The sequence below is a fragment of the Lissotriton vulgaris genome, chromosome 2_1, assembly GCF_964263255.1.
Source record: "Lissotriton vulgaris chromosome 2_1, aLisVul1.2, whole genome shotgun sequence".
Taxonomy (NCBI): Eukaryota; Metazoa; Chordata; class Amphibia; order Caudata; family Salamandridae; genus Lissotriton; species Lissotriton vulgaris.
The window spans coordinates 394,032,337-394,049,410 of NC_141687.1; the positions used below are offsets into that span (position 1 = coordinate 394,032,337).

The 17,074-nt window shown below is 41.4% G+C and overlaps 1 protein-coding gene across 2 annotated transcripts in view; it reads right to left on the reverse strand.

Annotated features, from left to right (window-relative positions):
• TMEM237 (transmembrane protein 237) overlaps positions 1-17,074 on the reverse strand; it is a 205,692-nt gene that overhangs the window by 19,338 nt on the left and 169,280 nt on the right. For both annotated transcript variants that reach the window (XM_086955257.1, XM_086955256.1), the window contains one exon: positions 15,479-15,572. In XM_086955257.1, coding sequence (XP_086811383.1) covers positions 15,479-15,572 — 94 coding nt within the window. The remainder of the gene's footprint in view (positions 1-15,478; positions 15,573-17,074) is intronic.

Genomic DNA, 17,074 nt, shown 5'->3' on the forward strand with positions numbered 1-17,074 from the left:
AATTCGTCCCACTCTGCACTTACAGCCAAACCCAAATTCATATGGTCACCTCACTCACCCTGCAGTCACTCCTTTTACCCTACTCTCACACTGTTGCATCGCTCATCGTGCAGTCACTTGGGTACTCTTCTCACCCACAAAGAGTTTAGAACTTTTTGTCAGGAGGGGGTCCTTACGCCTAAAAATGTTGACAAGGTGGTCTCGGCATCCAAAAGTTTGAAGACCTCAGCTCTACAACAATATTCCCCAAAAAGACACCGTTGGTGTGATTGACAGTATCCTAGACTCCCAAGGAGCGAACAAGGAATTTATTGTTGAATGTGTGAGACTCATCCTTATGAATAATGTCTGTCTATTCAAGGAGGAGTATTTCAAACAGCTGTAGGGGACCAGCATGGACCAGCATGGGGTCCACTTGTGCCCCCAGCCTGGCTTGCCTTTACATTGGACAGTTTGAAGCAAAACATGTTTAAAACGAACTAGCTCCTTTCTTCGAAAATGTAGCGGGCAGGTACAGCTACATTGACAAAATCTTTTTTATTTGGGAAGGTTCAGTTGAACTTCTCGATTAATTTTTATTATGGTTAAATCTAGGTGATCCTAATCTTAGGTTGACATCTTACCATAGTACCTAAAAAGTTGACTTCTTGGATATATCCATCAAGGAAGTGAATGGAATTCTAGAAGTTGAACTTTTTACTAAACCGATGGCAAAAAATACCACTTTTCAAGTTTTCATCCGAAATCGCAGAGAGAAAGCATTCCGTTTGGTCAGTTCCTCCGACTAAGGAGGAATTGTTCAGAACTTGAGGACTTCTATAAACATTCTGAAATTCTCAAAAACAAATTCAAAGATAGGGGATACCCTAAAAAACTTTTATCCCACTCTATTCAGAGAGCAAGGTTCTATGATCGGGATGCCTTGGTAAACAAAATTGAGAAAAAGAAGGAACCTCTCAATAAAGTTGTGTTTGTCAGTAAGTTCTCCACCTTAAGTAACTAAATCAAGAATGTTGTCAATAAGAACTGGCATATTCTAAACCACGATGAATCTATAAAACTTGAAAAACCCCTCTTTGCCTTCAAGAAGAATAAAAACTTACGTGACCTACTAGTACACACCTACAGAGAAGATAATCAAGCGAATCAGAGAAAACTGGAGAATACTGTAGTAATAGGAAATGTTAAATGTGGTACATGTAATATTTGTCCACAATGTTTGCAGACCACTGAAATGTCACATAATGGCTTTGTATTGAAATCCAAAACTATGAGTAACTGTAGGAGCAAGAATGTTGTGTATTTCCTACTGTGTCCCTGTGGTCTTGGCTATGTTGGGGAGACAGGGAGGGAAGCACGTGTCAGGTTCCAAGAACATAGCTCTGCCATTAAAACTAAAAAAATAACTGCACCACTGGTGATGCATTTTCTTGAGGCTGGTCACATTGAAAATGATTTCATGTGGTTTATCCTTGAGAGAGTTAAAATTGGTAAAAGAGGAGGAAACATGCCATCCAAAAGGAAAATGCGTGAGCAATGGTATATCTCCCACTTGAACACTGTTAGGAACGGATTCAATTAAAAAGGGGAATGGGAATGTCTGATAAGGCCTATGTAATACCCATAATAAGTCCCCACATTTCCTGATACTATTCGGGTGGGTTAATATCTATTTGGGTTTCTGTTCCGGACTGCTGTTAAAATGACCGATTATAAAATAAACCATGATAGGTTTATTAATTATTGGCAACAGGCTGAATAGCCTGTTGCCAATAATTAGAAATGTCAGGATAATGTTTACTCCTAATGGTGACATGATGATTATGAATAATTACTGTCAAAGTCCTAGCATTGTACCAATAAAATGTGATGATTTGTGTATAATGTTTATATATATATATATATATATATATATATATATATATATATATATATATATATATATATATAAATTAAACAATATATATATATATATATATATATATATATATATATATATATATATATATATATATATATAAACATTATACACAAATCATCACATTTTATTGGTACAATGCTAGGACTTTGACAGTAATTATTCATAATCATCATGTATGGTATGTATTTCCATAGATATACAATATACGTTTGCCATTATGCACAAATGTTCTATCACTATCAATGTATAAAACCGATATTACTAGTAATTATGACTCTGAACAAGTTTAATGAGTGGCATGCATGTATTTTGTTGTTCATATAACAAATGTAATTATCCTAGAGTGCGTCTAGATGTAGTATAATGGAGTGTATTACTACGAGAGCGGCCATTTTGGACAATATGTATCCTCAATTGTACTGATGCAAGGAATAGATATAGGTATGAGTACGTTGAAATCTCACTTTTTATCGTGCCTTAAATGCAAATGTTAATGTAAATAAATAGGTTGTGTATATTACTATGCTATATATATTATGATACCCGCATTTGTGGCACAATGGCATTTTCTGATATTAGAATGATGATGTCATTAAGATATGTTCTCTCTTTGACACGTACTCTGATGTCGGGTGTTACTACAGTAAAGCATAGTTTCAAGCCCTCCTGCGATCGTGCATATGAGGGGCGAGCGTTAGCAAATTCGTGACGAATTTGTCCGTTTTTACTTTTGCTCTTTTTTGATATCCTCAAAATCGGATGCACCAGTAGAAACGATCTTTTTCAAACCGGAAGCATTAGTATGAACTGGAAACACTAACGGTAACAATCAGATCACGCCGTATGCAAATGCAAGTTAGGAATAGGAATAGTATTTAAACTCGACCATGAATGGCGACTTTTTACAGATCGAACGAGGCGTCTGACCTGACTACCCGTCTCTTTGGAAATAAGCAGGTACTATTACATAAAACAAATCTGTGACACTCTTGTCCTTTTGTATGAGAGCTCTAAGTGAAATGGGAGAAGACTGTTAACTGATGTACTTCACTGGGAAGGAAACAAGCTTCCGGGGACCGGTTTCTGGCATTTCAGCCGTCTTCGGCCCGGCTTGCTTGAATCCTGATGGTGCAATGAGCAAGGGACTCACGTCTGAGTAGACCCTTCTACGCTTATGGTGGACAAAATAATTAAACAACAGGGGGTGGTGATGGACAGAGTTTCTGAATTAAGCAGAATACTCTCCCCGGTAGCTTGTTTCCTTCCCAGTGAAAGAATTGGCTTGGTAGTTTGGTTTGCCCTGTTCCCATGATGCACTGGGCCAGGGATAGACTAATTTGCATATAGCCAGGTTCTGAGCTGGGATGGTGCAGTGAGCTAAAAAACGGTGTTGGATTAAGCCCTGATTTCTTGACTGGGTGAGAGTATTCTGCTTAATTCAGAAACTCTGTCCATCACCACCCCCTGTTGTTTAATTATCTTGGTGAACTATCAGGAATTTCTGACTCTGAGGCAACTGTGGGAGCTACTATTTCCTAAAAAAAGTGTGTGATATAAAGATGTTGTAATCTCATCTCAGCATAAGAGTTTGGCGCATATTAAAACAGTGTTCTGTTTTGGGTCTTTTTCCTAAACCTAGATAACCTGATAGAGGTATCGTGGTGTCAGTTTGGAAATCTTGAGATTCTTTGTGTCCCCATGTTGAGTTTTTGTCAGTTATTATTTAGTCCCACCAGCCGAATAGGTACTCATGCCTAATGCTGCCAGGTAATATGTGAGCAATATTATTTACATGTCTATTGGCAATATCGACCATTACTGAATATAGCAGGGTTATGGGAGCAATATTCCCTGAATGGGGAGGCACTACCAAGAGAAGAAATGCTATAGATATATATATATATATATATATATATATATATATATATAGTGCTCAAAACCTCGAACAGCTTTTCGAAGAGAAGACGACACAACGTGATGGAAAAACCTTCTTTTTATTCCTTAGTCGCTGTCAACGCGTTTCGCCTGACCCAGCAGGCTTGGTCACGATAAGGTATAACATATACGTACAAACATTTAAAGTGCTATGGTATCACGTGATGTATCACGTGACTTCAGAAACAATAGAACTGAAAGAAATATTTACATCGACTTCAAAAGTACGTGTTTACGTGCATTCTGTTGTGATTAATTTCATTTAGAGGTCCGTTGGCACAAAGACTTTTACCAAATGTAAATAAAAACCTTTTAAACTCAGCAGTTATAGCGGTGTAAAATAAACAAATAAACGCTACAATTTCGTGTTTTTTTCGTTCAGATCCTCATCATAGATAAAGATGCTCTCACAGCTATTTTGCACAGATTCAGCCCAAGTGGGCAAATAAACTGCAGGAACTACCTGAGACAGGTTATATTCAAAAATTTCATTCATATCCAACAGTTCTCAAGTATTACCCCGAATACACGTAAAAAAAGGGACCCCAAAGGGTTTCTCCAAATAAAGCCCTAGTGGGCAAGACTAATTCAGTTCTATCATTCACATGTGATAACAAAAGATTCTAAAAGCCAATAACAAGAATTGTTATAAACTTAAACTCAAGAAGAAATGATTCTCGTTATGCAGGAAGCTAATCATACTACAAGTAAAATCCTTATTGTAATTACAACAGAAATTCACAGATGTGTGTACAGATCTTCTTCGATATTCAATCCATAAGGGCTCTTTGAATTTAGTTCAACTATGTACCATGACTCCAGTTTGCGAAGCTTTTTAACCCTATCTCCCCCTCTTTCATTTAGGGGTACAGAATCAATCACAAAATAGGTCAGACTGCTTGGATTTTTATCATGGAATTTTTCGAAGTGCCGGGCGACTGGATAGGATCTATCCGCATTCTTAATCGCCCTTAAGTGCTGGAGTACACGTTGATGAACAGGTTTAATTGTACTACCTACATACTGTAGGTTACATCCACAACACAAAACATAAATCGAAAAGTCCGTCTTGCAGTCAAATTGACCTCTTATCTTTTTTGTTCTGTTAGACAGGCCTGGTTGGTATGTACTTGTATTTTTCCCGTGTTCACAAGCCTTACATTTACTACATTTTAAGAACCCATCCTTTCTGGACAACCAATTACTCTTTTTGTTCTTCACTTTTTTCTTTGCCTTAGTTAATGTGGTCTTCACTAGCATTTGCTTAAAGGATCTTGCCTTATGAAAGGTAATAAGAGGTCTATTAGTTAGTGAGGGACCTATAATTGGGTCATTTTTAATGACATGCCAATGTCGGGTCAAAATCTTCCTCACTGATCCATGCAATTTATTGTAGTTCGTGATCAACCTACATTGATTGTCTGCTTGCTTTTTCATCTTCTTTTCTTTGAAGAGAACCTCTTCTCTAGTTTTTTTCTTGACTTTGTCAAATGATGTATTAAGACAGTTGTCACTGTACCCCCTCTGCTTGAAACGTAGCTGGAGTTCAGTTAATGCACGCTCCCTATCCTTTGGGACGCTGCAATTCCTTAAAACCCTTAGACCCTCCCCATAGGGGATACTGTTTACTAAGCAGGTAGGATGGAAACTACTGGCATGCAGCACAGTATTTCCGGAGGTCTCTTTCCTGTATATTTTAGTTTGTACCTTATTATCCTTAATGTAAACTGTAAGGTCCAAAAAGTTAACAGATTCTGTGCTGACGGTACTAGTGAATTTCAAATTTAAACTATTCTTTTGTATCTTAGCCAGAAAGAGATTTAGATCTACTAAAGGGCCTCTCCAGGCAACAAACAAGTCGTCGATAAAACGACTCCAATGTAGGATGTTGTTCTCCCATTCAACTTGGCACTGCTTCCGGATCACCTGCTCCTCCCACCAGCCCATATGCAAATTAGCATAGCTGGGGGCGAAGCAGGTGCCCATCGCAGTACCACAGGTTTGATGGAACAATTCATCATTGAAGATGAAGAAGTTATTCTTAAGGCAGGTGGAAACCATTGATAACAACATATGTGTGTGAGCCCACAGTTTGATTGGTCTTGTCCCCAGGAAGTGTCTAATGGCATTCAATCCATCGCTATGTTTGATGCTTGTGTACAACGTGGTAACATCAATAGTCACCAAAATTAAATCCTCCTCCCAGGGTATATCATAAATGGACTTCAGAAACTCCCCTGTATCCAAAATGTATGATGGTAGTTGTGCAGCTAGGGGGTTCAGAAATGAGTCGATGAACTTGGAGGTATTTTCTAACCCACTACCTATGGCTGAAATGATCGGCCTACCAGGGGGGTTACACACATCCTTATGCACCTTTGGGAGCAAATAAAAAACTGGAGTTACCGGATTGGTTATTATAAGATATTTAAACTCATCATGGGTAATCAAAGACTGACCATACCAGTTTTCAAGTTCCGAGTTGTACTGTGCATGACTGTTGAACATAATCTCTTGTTTAACTCTTACATAGCAAGATCTGTTGTTTAATTGCTTATAAGCCTCAGATAGATATTTCTGTCTGTCCCAGAGGACCACATTTCCGCCCTTATCAGCGTTACGTACTATACAATTTTCCTCTTGCTTGATTTTATTAATAAGGGCTGTCTGAGCTTTTTCTTGCTTGCTAAATTTTTTATTACATAAACTGGTACACTTCTCCAAGTTTTTTAAATCATTCACCACCAAGTCGTTGAAAATGTCAATGTTGTCTCGTGCAGTATAAGGGATATATCGAGATCTGGGACGAAAACCAGTCGGATCACTGGCATTGATGACCAATCCTTCTGATCTTGCTACCTCATCTGCTTGGCTCAAAAGATCTGAAGAGTCATCTGATGTTTGTCTCCCAGAGCTTTCTCCATTGTCATCATTCTCATATATTCCACCGGAAGGTTGGAAATCCAACATGAGATCCATATCTTGTACATTGAGTTCACCCAATGAGGCCTCACTGTCACCAGGGTTTAAAACTCCACTCCTAGAACCAGGGTTCAAAGAAAAATGTTTTTTAAGCTTCAAAAGTCTAGCAAATTTGAAGATGTCAATCTGAGTTTGGACGTAGTTAAACTCTGCGCCTGGGCAAAAACGACAGTCCTACATTGAGTGTTTGTTCTTCCTCAACTGATAGTTCCATATTTGTCAAATTAATTATTGATGGCGGTTGGGGAGGCGCATTCGGGGCAATGACAGGAAAAAGTTGTGCATATATATATATATATATGTATATATATATATATATATATCGATCTAGGCTAAAGATGGTTATGTGTACCCTATGGAAGGCAATGCTGAGTTATTTCAATATGTGTCTCTATGAATTTCTAGGATATGCTAATGCGATCAAAAATGTAGAACATGTGTATGAATGTGATCAGGATGACATAGTTTGGAGCTTTGAGGTGTTGTAAAAATATAATTATTGTTTTTAACAATGTTTCTATGTAATTTCATTTTATTTAACTATGTATCTTATATTGTGTACTGTTCTTGTATTTCAGATATTTGATGTATATGTGGGATTCATATATTATATCCTGAAGAAGGTGCTGGCTCTCTAAATTATGTGCCCACCGAAACGCGTCAATGCAATCCTTGAGTAGCGATACGCTAAGTCTGTGAAACAACGACTCTGATCACGATAGTTATACATGCATTAGAGTAGGATTGCGTTTTGGACTATTGTATCGCCTCATTTTAATAGGAACCATATTTTCCTTACTTTTGTTTCCCACTTGTGTATATTTTTTATATGTATTATTACATTTTTTGTATCAAATTACATTGTATACTGTGTTTTTAAAATATATCTGAATAAATTGTATATTTTTCATGAAGTTATTATTTTTATATTTTCCTCTTTGCTCCTCTCTGAATTGAATGTTGTGTACGCAAGTGTGGGTGCTATAGAAAACTTACCCAAAGGGGAAATTCTGTTTTGACATTTGACTAAAAAAACATAAAAAGGGAAAAAGAGAGCACCTGCATCAATTTTTTTCGTCTTCTGCCGTTGTCGTTGTTTGCTCCCCTCTAGTTTGTGCGTTCCCTATGTCCCCTCCTGCATCCTTGCTTGCCCATTGTCCCTCCACCTCACACCTCCTTCCTTGCCCGTTCTATGTTCTTGCGCCAAACCCCCTCTCTACTGTTGTGTAGTGACTTGCCACCCTCCCATAGTTTCTTGCCCCTCTCTGAAAGTCTGAAACTCTTAAAATCTGGGGCGATAAAAGGCAGCATGTCCACCTACGTCCAAGCGGCAAACACCCTGCACACATGAGCTGCTTCACAAGGAAAACAGAGAGGGGCTGCCCGGGGTCCACAAAAATACTGCAGCCTCTCAGAGAAATGGGGGGGGAGTAGTTGTTAGGGGGGCTCTTGGACTATTTATGAGACTTTGTTGGGGGAAAGAATGGGTCTCCAATAGGTCATTTTACCCACACAGGTTCTTAACACAATTTTTTTACCCATGCTTATTTCAATATTGCTTTCCCACTGTGCCTACCGTGACAAGTAGTATTCTAGTTACTTTACTCCTCTGTCAGCAGTCCACAGGGGCTGCATTGGCCACATGGATGCATCTCAAACCGCTTCAAGGCGCTTCTCCGCTGAACAATCGTTTTTCTTTTTACATACATTTCATAGTTACTTATTTTGCAGCCTGAATCCTGCAATGTTTAATATACGCTTGCCCCCGGGATCTGGCCTACCTGGGGGCTGATGTTTAAACAAAAGTGGGAGACCACGCTTGTTTATTTGTTTTAGTTTAGCCGTGAATCTTCACAATATCACCGCAATTAATTTTTTTAAATGCTTTTTGCCATGGCGGGGTCCCTGGGGGACCCCAGCACCAGTGCTAAGGGTCAGGCTATCCCTACCCTATTCTCATTTTTTTAAATATTTTTCTTTGGAACTCAGCTGAGTCTGAGTCCCAAGATGGCTGACCAATATTTTCTGGATGAGGTGTTGGCAGCCAATCAGATCTCTGCACAAGATCGTTAGTATTGGGGGAGGCTTTGCGCCTCTAGATACAAATTTGGATTTCTTTTAATTTCTCAAAAACTAGTAAACGGATTTACACTAAACCACAAAAAGCACTCTTTCAGGACCAAGAGCTAGCTTTCTGCCAAATTTGATGTAATTCTATCCAGTGGCTCAAGCTGTTCAAAATCCCTATAGAAATATGCATGGGAAAAAAACATTTAGGGGCCCTGCTTTTTCTCTGTCCCCGCTTGATGAATCACCCCAAAACTTTAAAAACAGCAGCTGAAGTTAGTGTCAAAATAGTTTTGAAAATTTTGTGAAGAAGAGGTCACCCTACAAGATCGGGTGGTCGCTCCTGCTCTAGATCACAGAGCCATTCTTGCACCAAATCTCTGTCCCGCTCATAGTCAGCAGGTAAGCTTAAGTTCAAGGTTCATCCTAGGACCCCATTCTGAAGTCCTTGATCTACAACTTAAAAGCCCACTGTGAAAAACTGAAATTCTTCAGCCAGAGCTTGTTTCTATCGAACCACTGTTGCCCTTCAATGAGACATTTATGGACACTGTGACAACCACTAGGATGAAGCCATGACCGGATGCCTGGCAGCCCCTTGTGATCCAGCAGTGCCTCACCCAGCATTTGATTCCAGAAAGCGTGGTGGTGCGTCACCAGTAAGGTTAACACAATTGCTTTCCCTCTGCTTCTACGGAGAGGGAATCTAAGTGTATTGATGCGTTTAGGAGGAATTTATTCTCTCCAACTAACCCAGCCTTATGATCTCTGAATGTGCTTTGTCCTCTGGGCTCAGCCCTGTGGGACTCGCCCAGGAAGATCTTGCCGGCCGTTCCATAAGACTTCTTGCCAACCTTTTCCTACACCATGCAAGATGGGCAGGATATTGCGAAGTACGTCCTAAATACTGGCTTTAATACTACAGGCTCTCTGGGTTGCGCCATGTGTAGTGCTCCTCAGCCAGCATGCTTCGATGAGCACACTGCATTTTCTTGGGATTTCATGGAAATGCACTTCCATGGCTCAAGACTTTTCAGGAAAAAGTCTATTTTGGCACCTTTGAAATTTAAAGAAGTGTCCCTAGGGTTTCTCTCGCCAGCCTGCCAATTCCATAAACAATACAGAAAGTTCAGGAGCTCCACTAATGGAACTGGCATACAGACAATGCCCGCTCTCACAGCCAGTCCAACAGCCAACTCAATCCTTGCACGGTCCCAGAGGATGTGGTGGATGCCGAAGCCATTCACATAAACAAGGACCACAATCTTCTACATTCTCCTTCTTACATCAACAAAGCCCCCCTACCAAAGCTGCTCTGATTCAGCATAGAAGCTGGTAGGAGGCATGATGCGATTTTACATTTCCGGCCTCAAGTTCTAAAGAAAGTGAGGACAGACCCAGCCTGAGTCATCATGATAGTTATAGACTGGGCCAGGAGATTGTGGTACTGATATCTCTTGAACCTGATCATTTGCCCTCTCATTTCGCTACTGCTTTGGAAGGTCCTGCTACTCAGCTTCAGGGCTGTACCCTGCACTCAAATCTCTACATTCTACACCTCCATGTGTGGAGACTGAATGATGATAACTGAGCAGTTTTGATAAGCCATCTGAAATTGTGGATGGGATCCTCACAGCCAAACACACCTCGGCCAACATTTATTCTGTGCGCTGAAAAAGTTGTTGGCCAGGTGTAGAGACAATAATCTTGATTCCTTATAGACCAAGTTATCAGATTATTGTGTTTGTTTTGTTGTTAGTGCTGCAAGGCTTTGAGGGGTACAGTTAAAAGATTACATGCCAGCATAATAATAATAATAATAATAATTTCAACCTTTTTGTTTGCCAAACCAGCCTTCCCTCTTTGAAATCACGTGGCCATGCATTTATTAATTTGGTCCTCACTTTCCTCATGCACAAGCAATTTAATCACATGCAGAGATGTCCCTTGAGGCTCCTGACCATCAGAAAGTGTTTTCTTATTGCTATCACTTTTGCACTCTGTGTCAGTGTAGTGAACACACTGTCAATGGAACTTGCGTGCATCATTGTCTTTCCCAACTGTTAGATTTGGAGATCTCTAGTGGGCAGAGGTAGGTACCTTTGACCAAATAGGGACCCTTGCGTCTAGTCAGGGTAAGGGGCTACACTCCTAAAATAACCCCTGCTCACCCTCTTGGTTGCTTGGCACAAGCAGGCAGACTTATCTCAGAGGCAGTGTGTAAAGTATTTGTGAACACATATAGTAATACAGTGACAACACTACAGATAGACACCACACAGCTTGTATTATAAAAATAAGTATTTTATATAGATATAACACAAGACCAAACAACAAAAGAACAAGTTACTTACCTTCGGTAACGCTTTTTCTGGTAGATACAATATCTGCCTGTGGATTCCTCACCATCTTTTTGCCACTCTAGAGAATGCTCACTGCCCGTTATTCTGCAGTCTCCAGTATCCGATGCAAGGAGCCTTGGGGGACGCGTTTCAGTTGAGTTGGGAAGGACGACTCCTTTACGCGTTTCCTCCCATACCTTTGATTCCTCGGGTTCTGAGGAAAATTCGCCAAGACCGAGCCCAAGTCATATTGATTGCCCCGGATTGGCCAAGAAGGGTGTGGTACTCAGACCTTCTCCACCTCTCCTCTCACCCGCCGCTCCGTCTCCCTTTCAGGGCAGATCTCCTCTCCCAGATGGAGGGGCAGGTTCTACACCCCCACCTCCAGACCTTACACCTTCATGCCTGGAGATTGAACGGGGCAACCTGAGTTCTTTTTCTCTCCCGCCAGAGATAGGGCAAACTGAAGAACATCAGATAAATGGGCACTAAAAAGGGTCTATAGACTTCTCCCCACACCAAGAGACAAATTTCGACCACCTATAAGAATAGATGGACTTAGTGGAGTCACGCCTGGCTGATAAGATGACATCCACCACGTCAGGCGGGAGAGAAAAAGAACTCAGGTTGCCCCGTTCAATCTCCAGGCATGAAGGTGTAAGGTCTGGAGGTGGGGGTGTAGAACCTGCCCCTCCATCTGGGAGAGGAGATCTGACCTGAAAGGGAGAGGGAGCGGCGGGTGAGAGGAGAGGTGGAGAAGGTCTGAGTACCACACCCTTCTTGGCCAATCCGGGGCAATCAATATGACTTGGGCCCGGTCTTGGCGAATTTTCCTCAGAACCCGAGGAATCAAAGGTATGGGAGAAAACGCGTAAAGGAGTCCTCCTTCCCAACTCAACTGAAACGCGTCCCCCAAGGCTCCTTGCATCGGATACTGGAGACTGCAGAATAACGGGCAGTGAGCATTCTCTAGAGTGGCAAAAAGAAGGTGAGGAATCCACACGGCAGATGTATCTATCAGAAATCCACAATACTGTACTCAAGATATGCTTAAAAATAGGTTAACTTAAAACCAGTCTCTAGCAACAGATAACTCCAATGTGAGTTATCACGAAGTTGTGACAGGAGAAATCCCAAAGTACAGCGCCGACCGGGGGGTGCTCGGCGTCAGACCCGGAATCAAACAAACCCCCAAAGAACAGTACCTTGGAAAAGCAATGAAAAACAAAGACAGCTTATGGCGTCGGGGAGGTGCAGCTTTGTTGGAGCTGCGCGGCGTCGGTTCCTTAGGATCCCATGGGAGGTGTAGACTCGGTTCCTTGCTGCAGTGCAGGGGAGGTGAGACGACAGTTCCTTACTGCATCGGGGAGGTGCCATCACGATGGCGCCGAAACCACGGTTCCTTACGATGTCGTGCTGTTGATGGATTCTCGGTCACCCACATTGAGGATAAGCTCTGCGATGTCGATGTCAGCTTCAAAGTCCATCCGGCCCAGCAGCAGGTGTCGGGACCACGACACAAGTTGGAGCAGAGCTAACGGCTTCTGGCAGGTTACGGCGTTGGTCGCTGGCGTCGATGTGGCACGGCGGCCGGCGTTGGGTCTACAGTGCAAGTCAGAGCAACGCTCACGCTTCAGTGCTGGAGACAATGTCACTCGCCGGCGTTGGTGTAGTCAGTTTCTTCTGCAGCAGCTAAAACCACAGTTCTAGATGCAGGCAAGCAGGAGGGGTGAAGTCTTGTATCCCTGAGACTTCAGGCAGGAGGCAAGCTCAAGTTCAAGCCCTTGAAGATCTTTTTCAATATGATGATCTGTTCAGGCATACTAAACTCGAATTTCTAACTAGTTCCCTGAGTCAGTTAGGATTATAAGATGGTATAATCAAACTGCCCATACTGGCCTATGGAGAACAGGTAGACATGCAATAGTGAAAAACGAAAATGGCTGTAATTTACTATCCGGACATGTCACAGACATCAGGGCTTGTCCTACCTTTTACCTACAATACACCCTGCTCTTGGGCCTACCTTAGGGGTGACTAATAGGTATAAAAGGGAAGGTTTAGGGACTGGCAAGTGGGTGCACTTGCCCAGTCAACATGGCAGTATCATAATGCACACAGGCTCTGCAATGGCAGACCTGAGACACATTTTACAAGCTGCTCCGGCGGGTAGCACAATCCGCGTTGCAAGCCCACCAGCAGCATTTGATTTACATGCCCTGGGCACACGCAGTGCACTGTACAAGGGTCTGACAAGTAAACCAAACAAGCCAATCATAGAGTCACTAATCCAAACATCAATTTACCATAGGGAGCACTTGCACTGTATAGCAGTTTCACAGTGCCCAAAATCATCTAAAACTAGCAAAAACATAAGAAGCAGCAGCAAAAAATGGAAGGAGACCCACGCCAATGGTGCCAGGTCTAACACCGACCAACTGATTCGTAGGACATGGATCACCTTTCTGCCTAAAGTAGATTTGCCCTTTCAGATAGGACAGTTGATTACCCTACCTGTGTTTTTATCTTTGCCACTTCCCTCAAAGTGGTGGACAGACTCCACTGGCTTGATTCCAAAACAGCTTTTGGCTTCTACAGAGAACATATGCAGGAGTATCATCATGATGATCGGCTCTTCATGGGGTGTGACAGTGCCAAAAGGAAGGTGGCTGAAGAAGACTGTTTAAGGGGATTATCCTAAGCATAAAGAAACTCTACACTCTAACAAAGAAGATTCCAGAGGCAAACAGGCCCATTCTACAAGAGTTAAGCTCCTGCAACCTCATTGGCAAAGGCAGTTCCTGTTGTGGATGTCTGTCAAGATGCAACATCGGCATCGGTACACATATTCCCCAAGCACTACTGCCCTAAAAGGCAAGTCCACAGAGTGGGTCATCCTGTCTGTTGATCTTGCAGGGCTTTTTAGCTTGAGTCTACTCCTCCAAACTGCCACCTTTTGGTAGGTTCTGTTTGGGTATCTATTCTAAAGGTTAGGAATCTGCAGTATACATCAGAAGAGCAAGTTACCTATCTTCAGTAAGGCTCTTTCTAGTGAATACTCTTATTTAATCACAGATTGCACACAGTACACCTGCCTTCCCTTTCTGTGACGTGAACAACAGTACATTCAGAAAAGGTCCCAAGTTAGTGTTTTCGCATGTTATCTGATGTTAGGATGCAGGGATGGTGCCTAGATGTGGCCCTACTGTCACTTCTGGGGTTGACACAAGGTCATAAGAGTCTGATGGCACCACCTGTGGCGTATAGGAACAATTGCTTTAAAGAATGGTGGATCCAGTCTAGTGGCCAGGAATAGTTTAAAGTTCCGGTATCTGTGAGCAGATAGAGAAGTCACCAGAAGAGCATTACAGAAGGTAAGTAACTTATCCTAATAAAGGCAATGATATGTATTTTATTGGCAATGGAGACCTTACAATGAAGAACTTGGACAACTAATAGTGAGTGAGCAAAGCGAGTGCAAAGTGGTGTTGGTAAAAATGTAGGATTGGAAGAAGAGGGCAGGCTGAAGATCGGAGGCACAGGAGTGGAGAACAGGTGAAGATCATAACTATTGCCAGGACCGTATGTGACATACTACTATGACATACACAGAGCCACATGACAGGCCACTCTGCGGTCCTTGAGGGCTGGGCACAATCTTCTGACGAAGGACACTCGCCAATGCTACATTCAAGGGCATATACATTCACAAGGGGCACAAAAGGTGCAAAGTACACTGTGTCAATGGCCTCTGCAGCTATTTAAAACATTTCTAAGTATGACTCTAACGCAGACTAAAGGCAATGTTGACCCATTCGAACTCTTTGTGGGAGTCCCACACTGTCATATCCCTGTACACAGAAGAACGGATATTGCAAGTATATGAATTCCATGATGCAAGAACAATGGCCCAAGACGTAGGCTCCCAAGACAAATTGGCACCAATACATGGAAATGCTGTTTTGGCAAACATTCTCACATTTTCTCTCCATTTACAAGCCTGTTATCACCTGCATGTTTTGACTGTTTATAGGTGAAAGGTGAGTGGGAAAACAAACAGGAACCATAGTTTTCCCTCAGTATTTGTCATTCCTGAATCAGTCTAGAACTTCTCCTGCCAGCTGAATCGGCTTCTGTGGTTTTGAGGATTACTGTGGGGGAAAGAATGAGTCTGTACAAGGAAATGAGCAGATGGTATGAAGGTAAGAGAAAAGAGTTTCTGCCATCCTACCAGAGGCTGCCATTCTGTGATGGGGGTGTGTATAAGTTGATGCGATCACTGGTCATCTGCAAGCTCAACGTCAGGACAAGCGCAACAAAGTACACTAAAGAAAGACAAAAGAACAAAAGTCAGAATGGAATACACAAAATTGCCATCAATTACTTAATTACAACTAAACTGAACAGCATCTTGTCGCATTTGGCTGAATACCAGAAACTAGTCAATAGTGTCAAGAACACTACATCATTATCCATCCACAACCCAGCTTCCTCTACTCGATGAATTTATGCTCGTTTTTGACCATGCACTCCACTCTGCTGTCTTTTGGCTAGGTGTGCGCCATATTTATACATACATACATACATGACTATTATGTATACATAAAAAAAAGTTGCATACATTAAAAAAAAAAATGATGGACATGCTTACCATTGGAAAGGCTGTATAACACTTTTACTTCAGCACCCAGAATCTGAAAGTCATTTTGCTTATTGGACCTTAAGCAGCACATTTATAAAATCTAAATACACGTAAAGGGAGCAGGTAATACTGATCCATAATGCATATGAAGGGAATGAAGTGATGCACTTGGCATAACAAAGATGCAGAACTGTGCAAATTAATTAGCAATAATTAAGCTAACTTGACAATGCCATACTGTTTTATAAATTACTTTGACAAAGGCTTTTGTGTAAATTATATTTCAAGTGATCAGCAAAGTTACTTATTTATATACAACCTACAGGCAATGCAAAAAGAGCAGAAATTCCCAATGAGTTTTTCTTAACAGATTTACACAAATTTACACAGCAATGCCTTTTCTTCTTTTTTATAAAGTATTGATAACAATGATGTCTTAAGATATTGGGTAGTGAGAAGAAAATTAATTCAAAGTGTGAGGTGAATGAAAGTTAATTTGACAGCTGGAATTCACTCAGAGCTCTTAAGATACAATGTGCGGTTCTCGCAAGACTGTTGTGCTTTATTTTTGAAGTATCTAATGTTTAGCAGACATTGTCCCAACATAGAAGTTGTGAACAAACTCAGAGTGACAACTCTGAACTAGCAGGCCTTCCTCCCATTTTAGGAAGATTATGGAGACCATTTTAAAAAGAATACTCTGGAGTTCTAGGACAAACATCCTACCTAGAATGAAACATCATGGATTTAAGTATAATAAATTTGCCCAAACAGGCCTGCTGAGGACAAATTGTAATTGTAGCCAGTGTACAATTATGCCCTGCTGAAAAGCAGCCTAGTGTGCCAATATATCTTTTTTTCCTCCATCAGGAAAACCATTTCCTTGCACCCCTTTCACCCCCTCGACCACCACGCTTTTGGGTGATCCATTCCCCTTCACATCCAGCTGAGGGGGTTACTCTAACCTTTTGCTGGAGTACAGGTCTGATTGTTTTTGAAAAAGAAGGTGCTAGATAGGAGTTTTTAAAAGCCAACAAACTCACGTGTTCATCAATTTTCAAGCTAAACGAGGGCATGTACTGCCCATTTCCCACCCGTTGCATTTAATTTTCTATTAATTTTCCAAACTTCCGGCATACAATGGTTATGGTTTTACAACTTCTAGATCACCAATTATCAATGCCT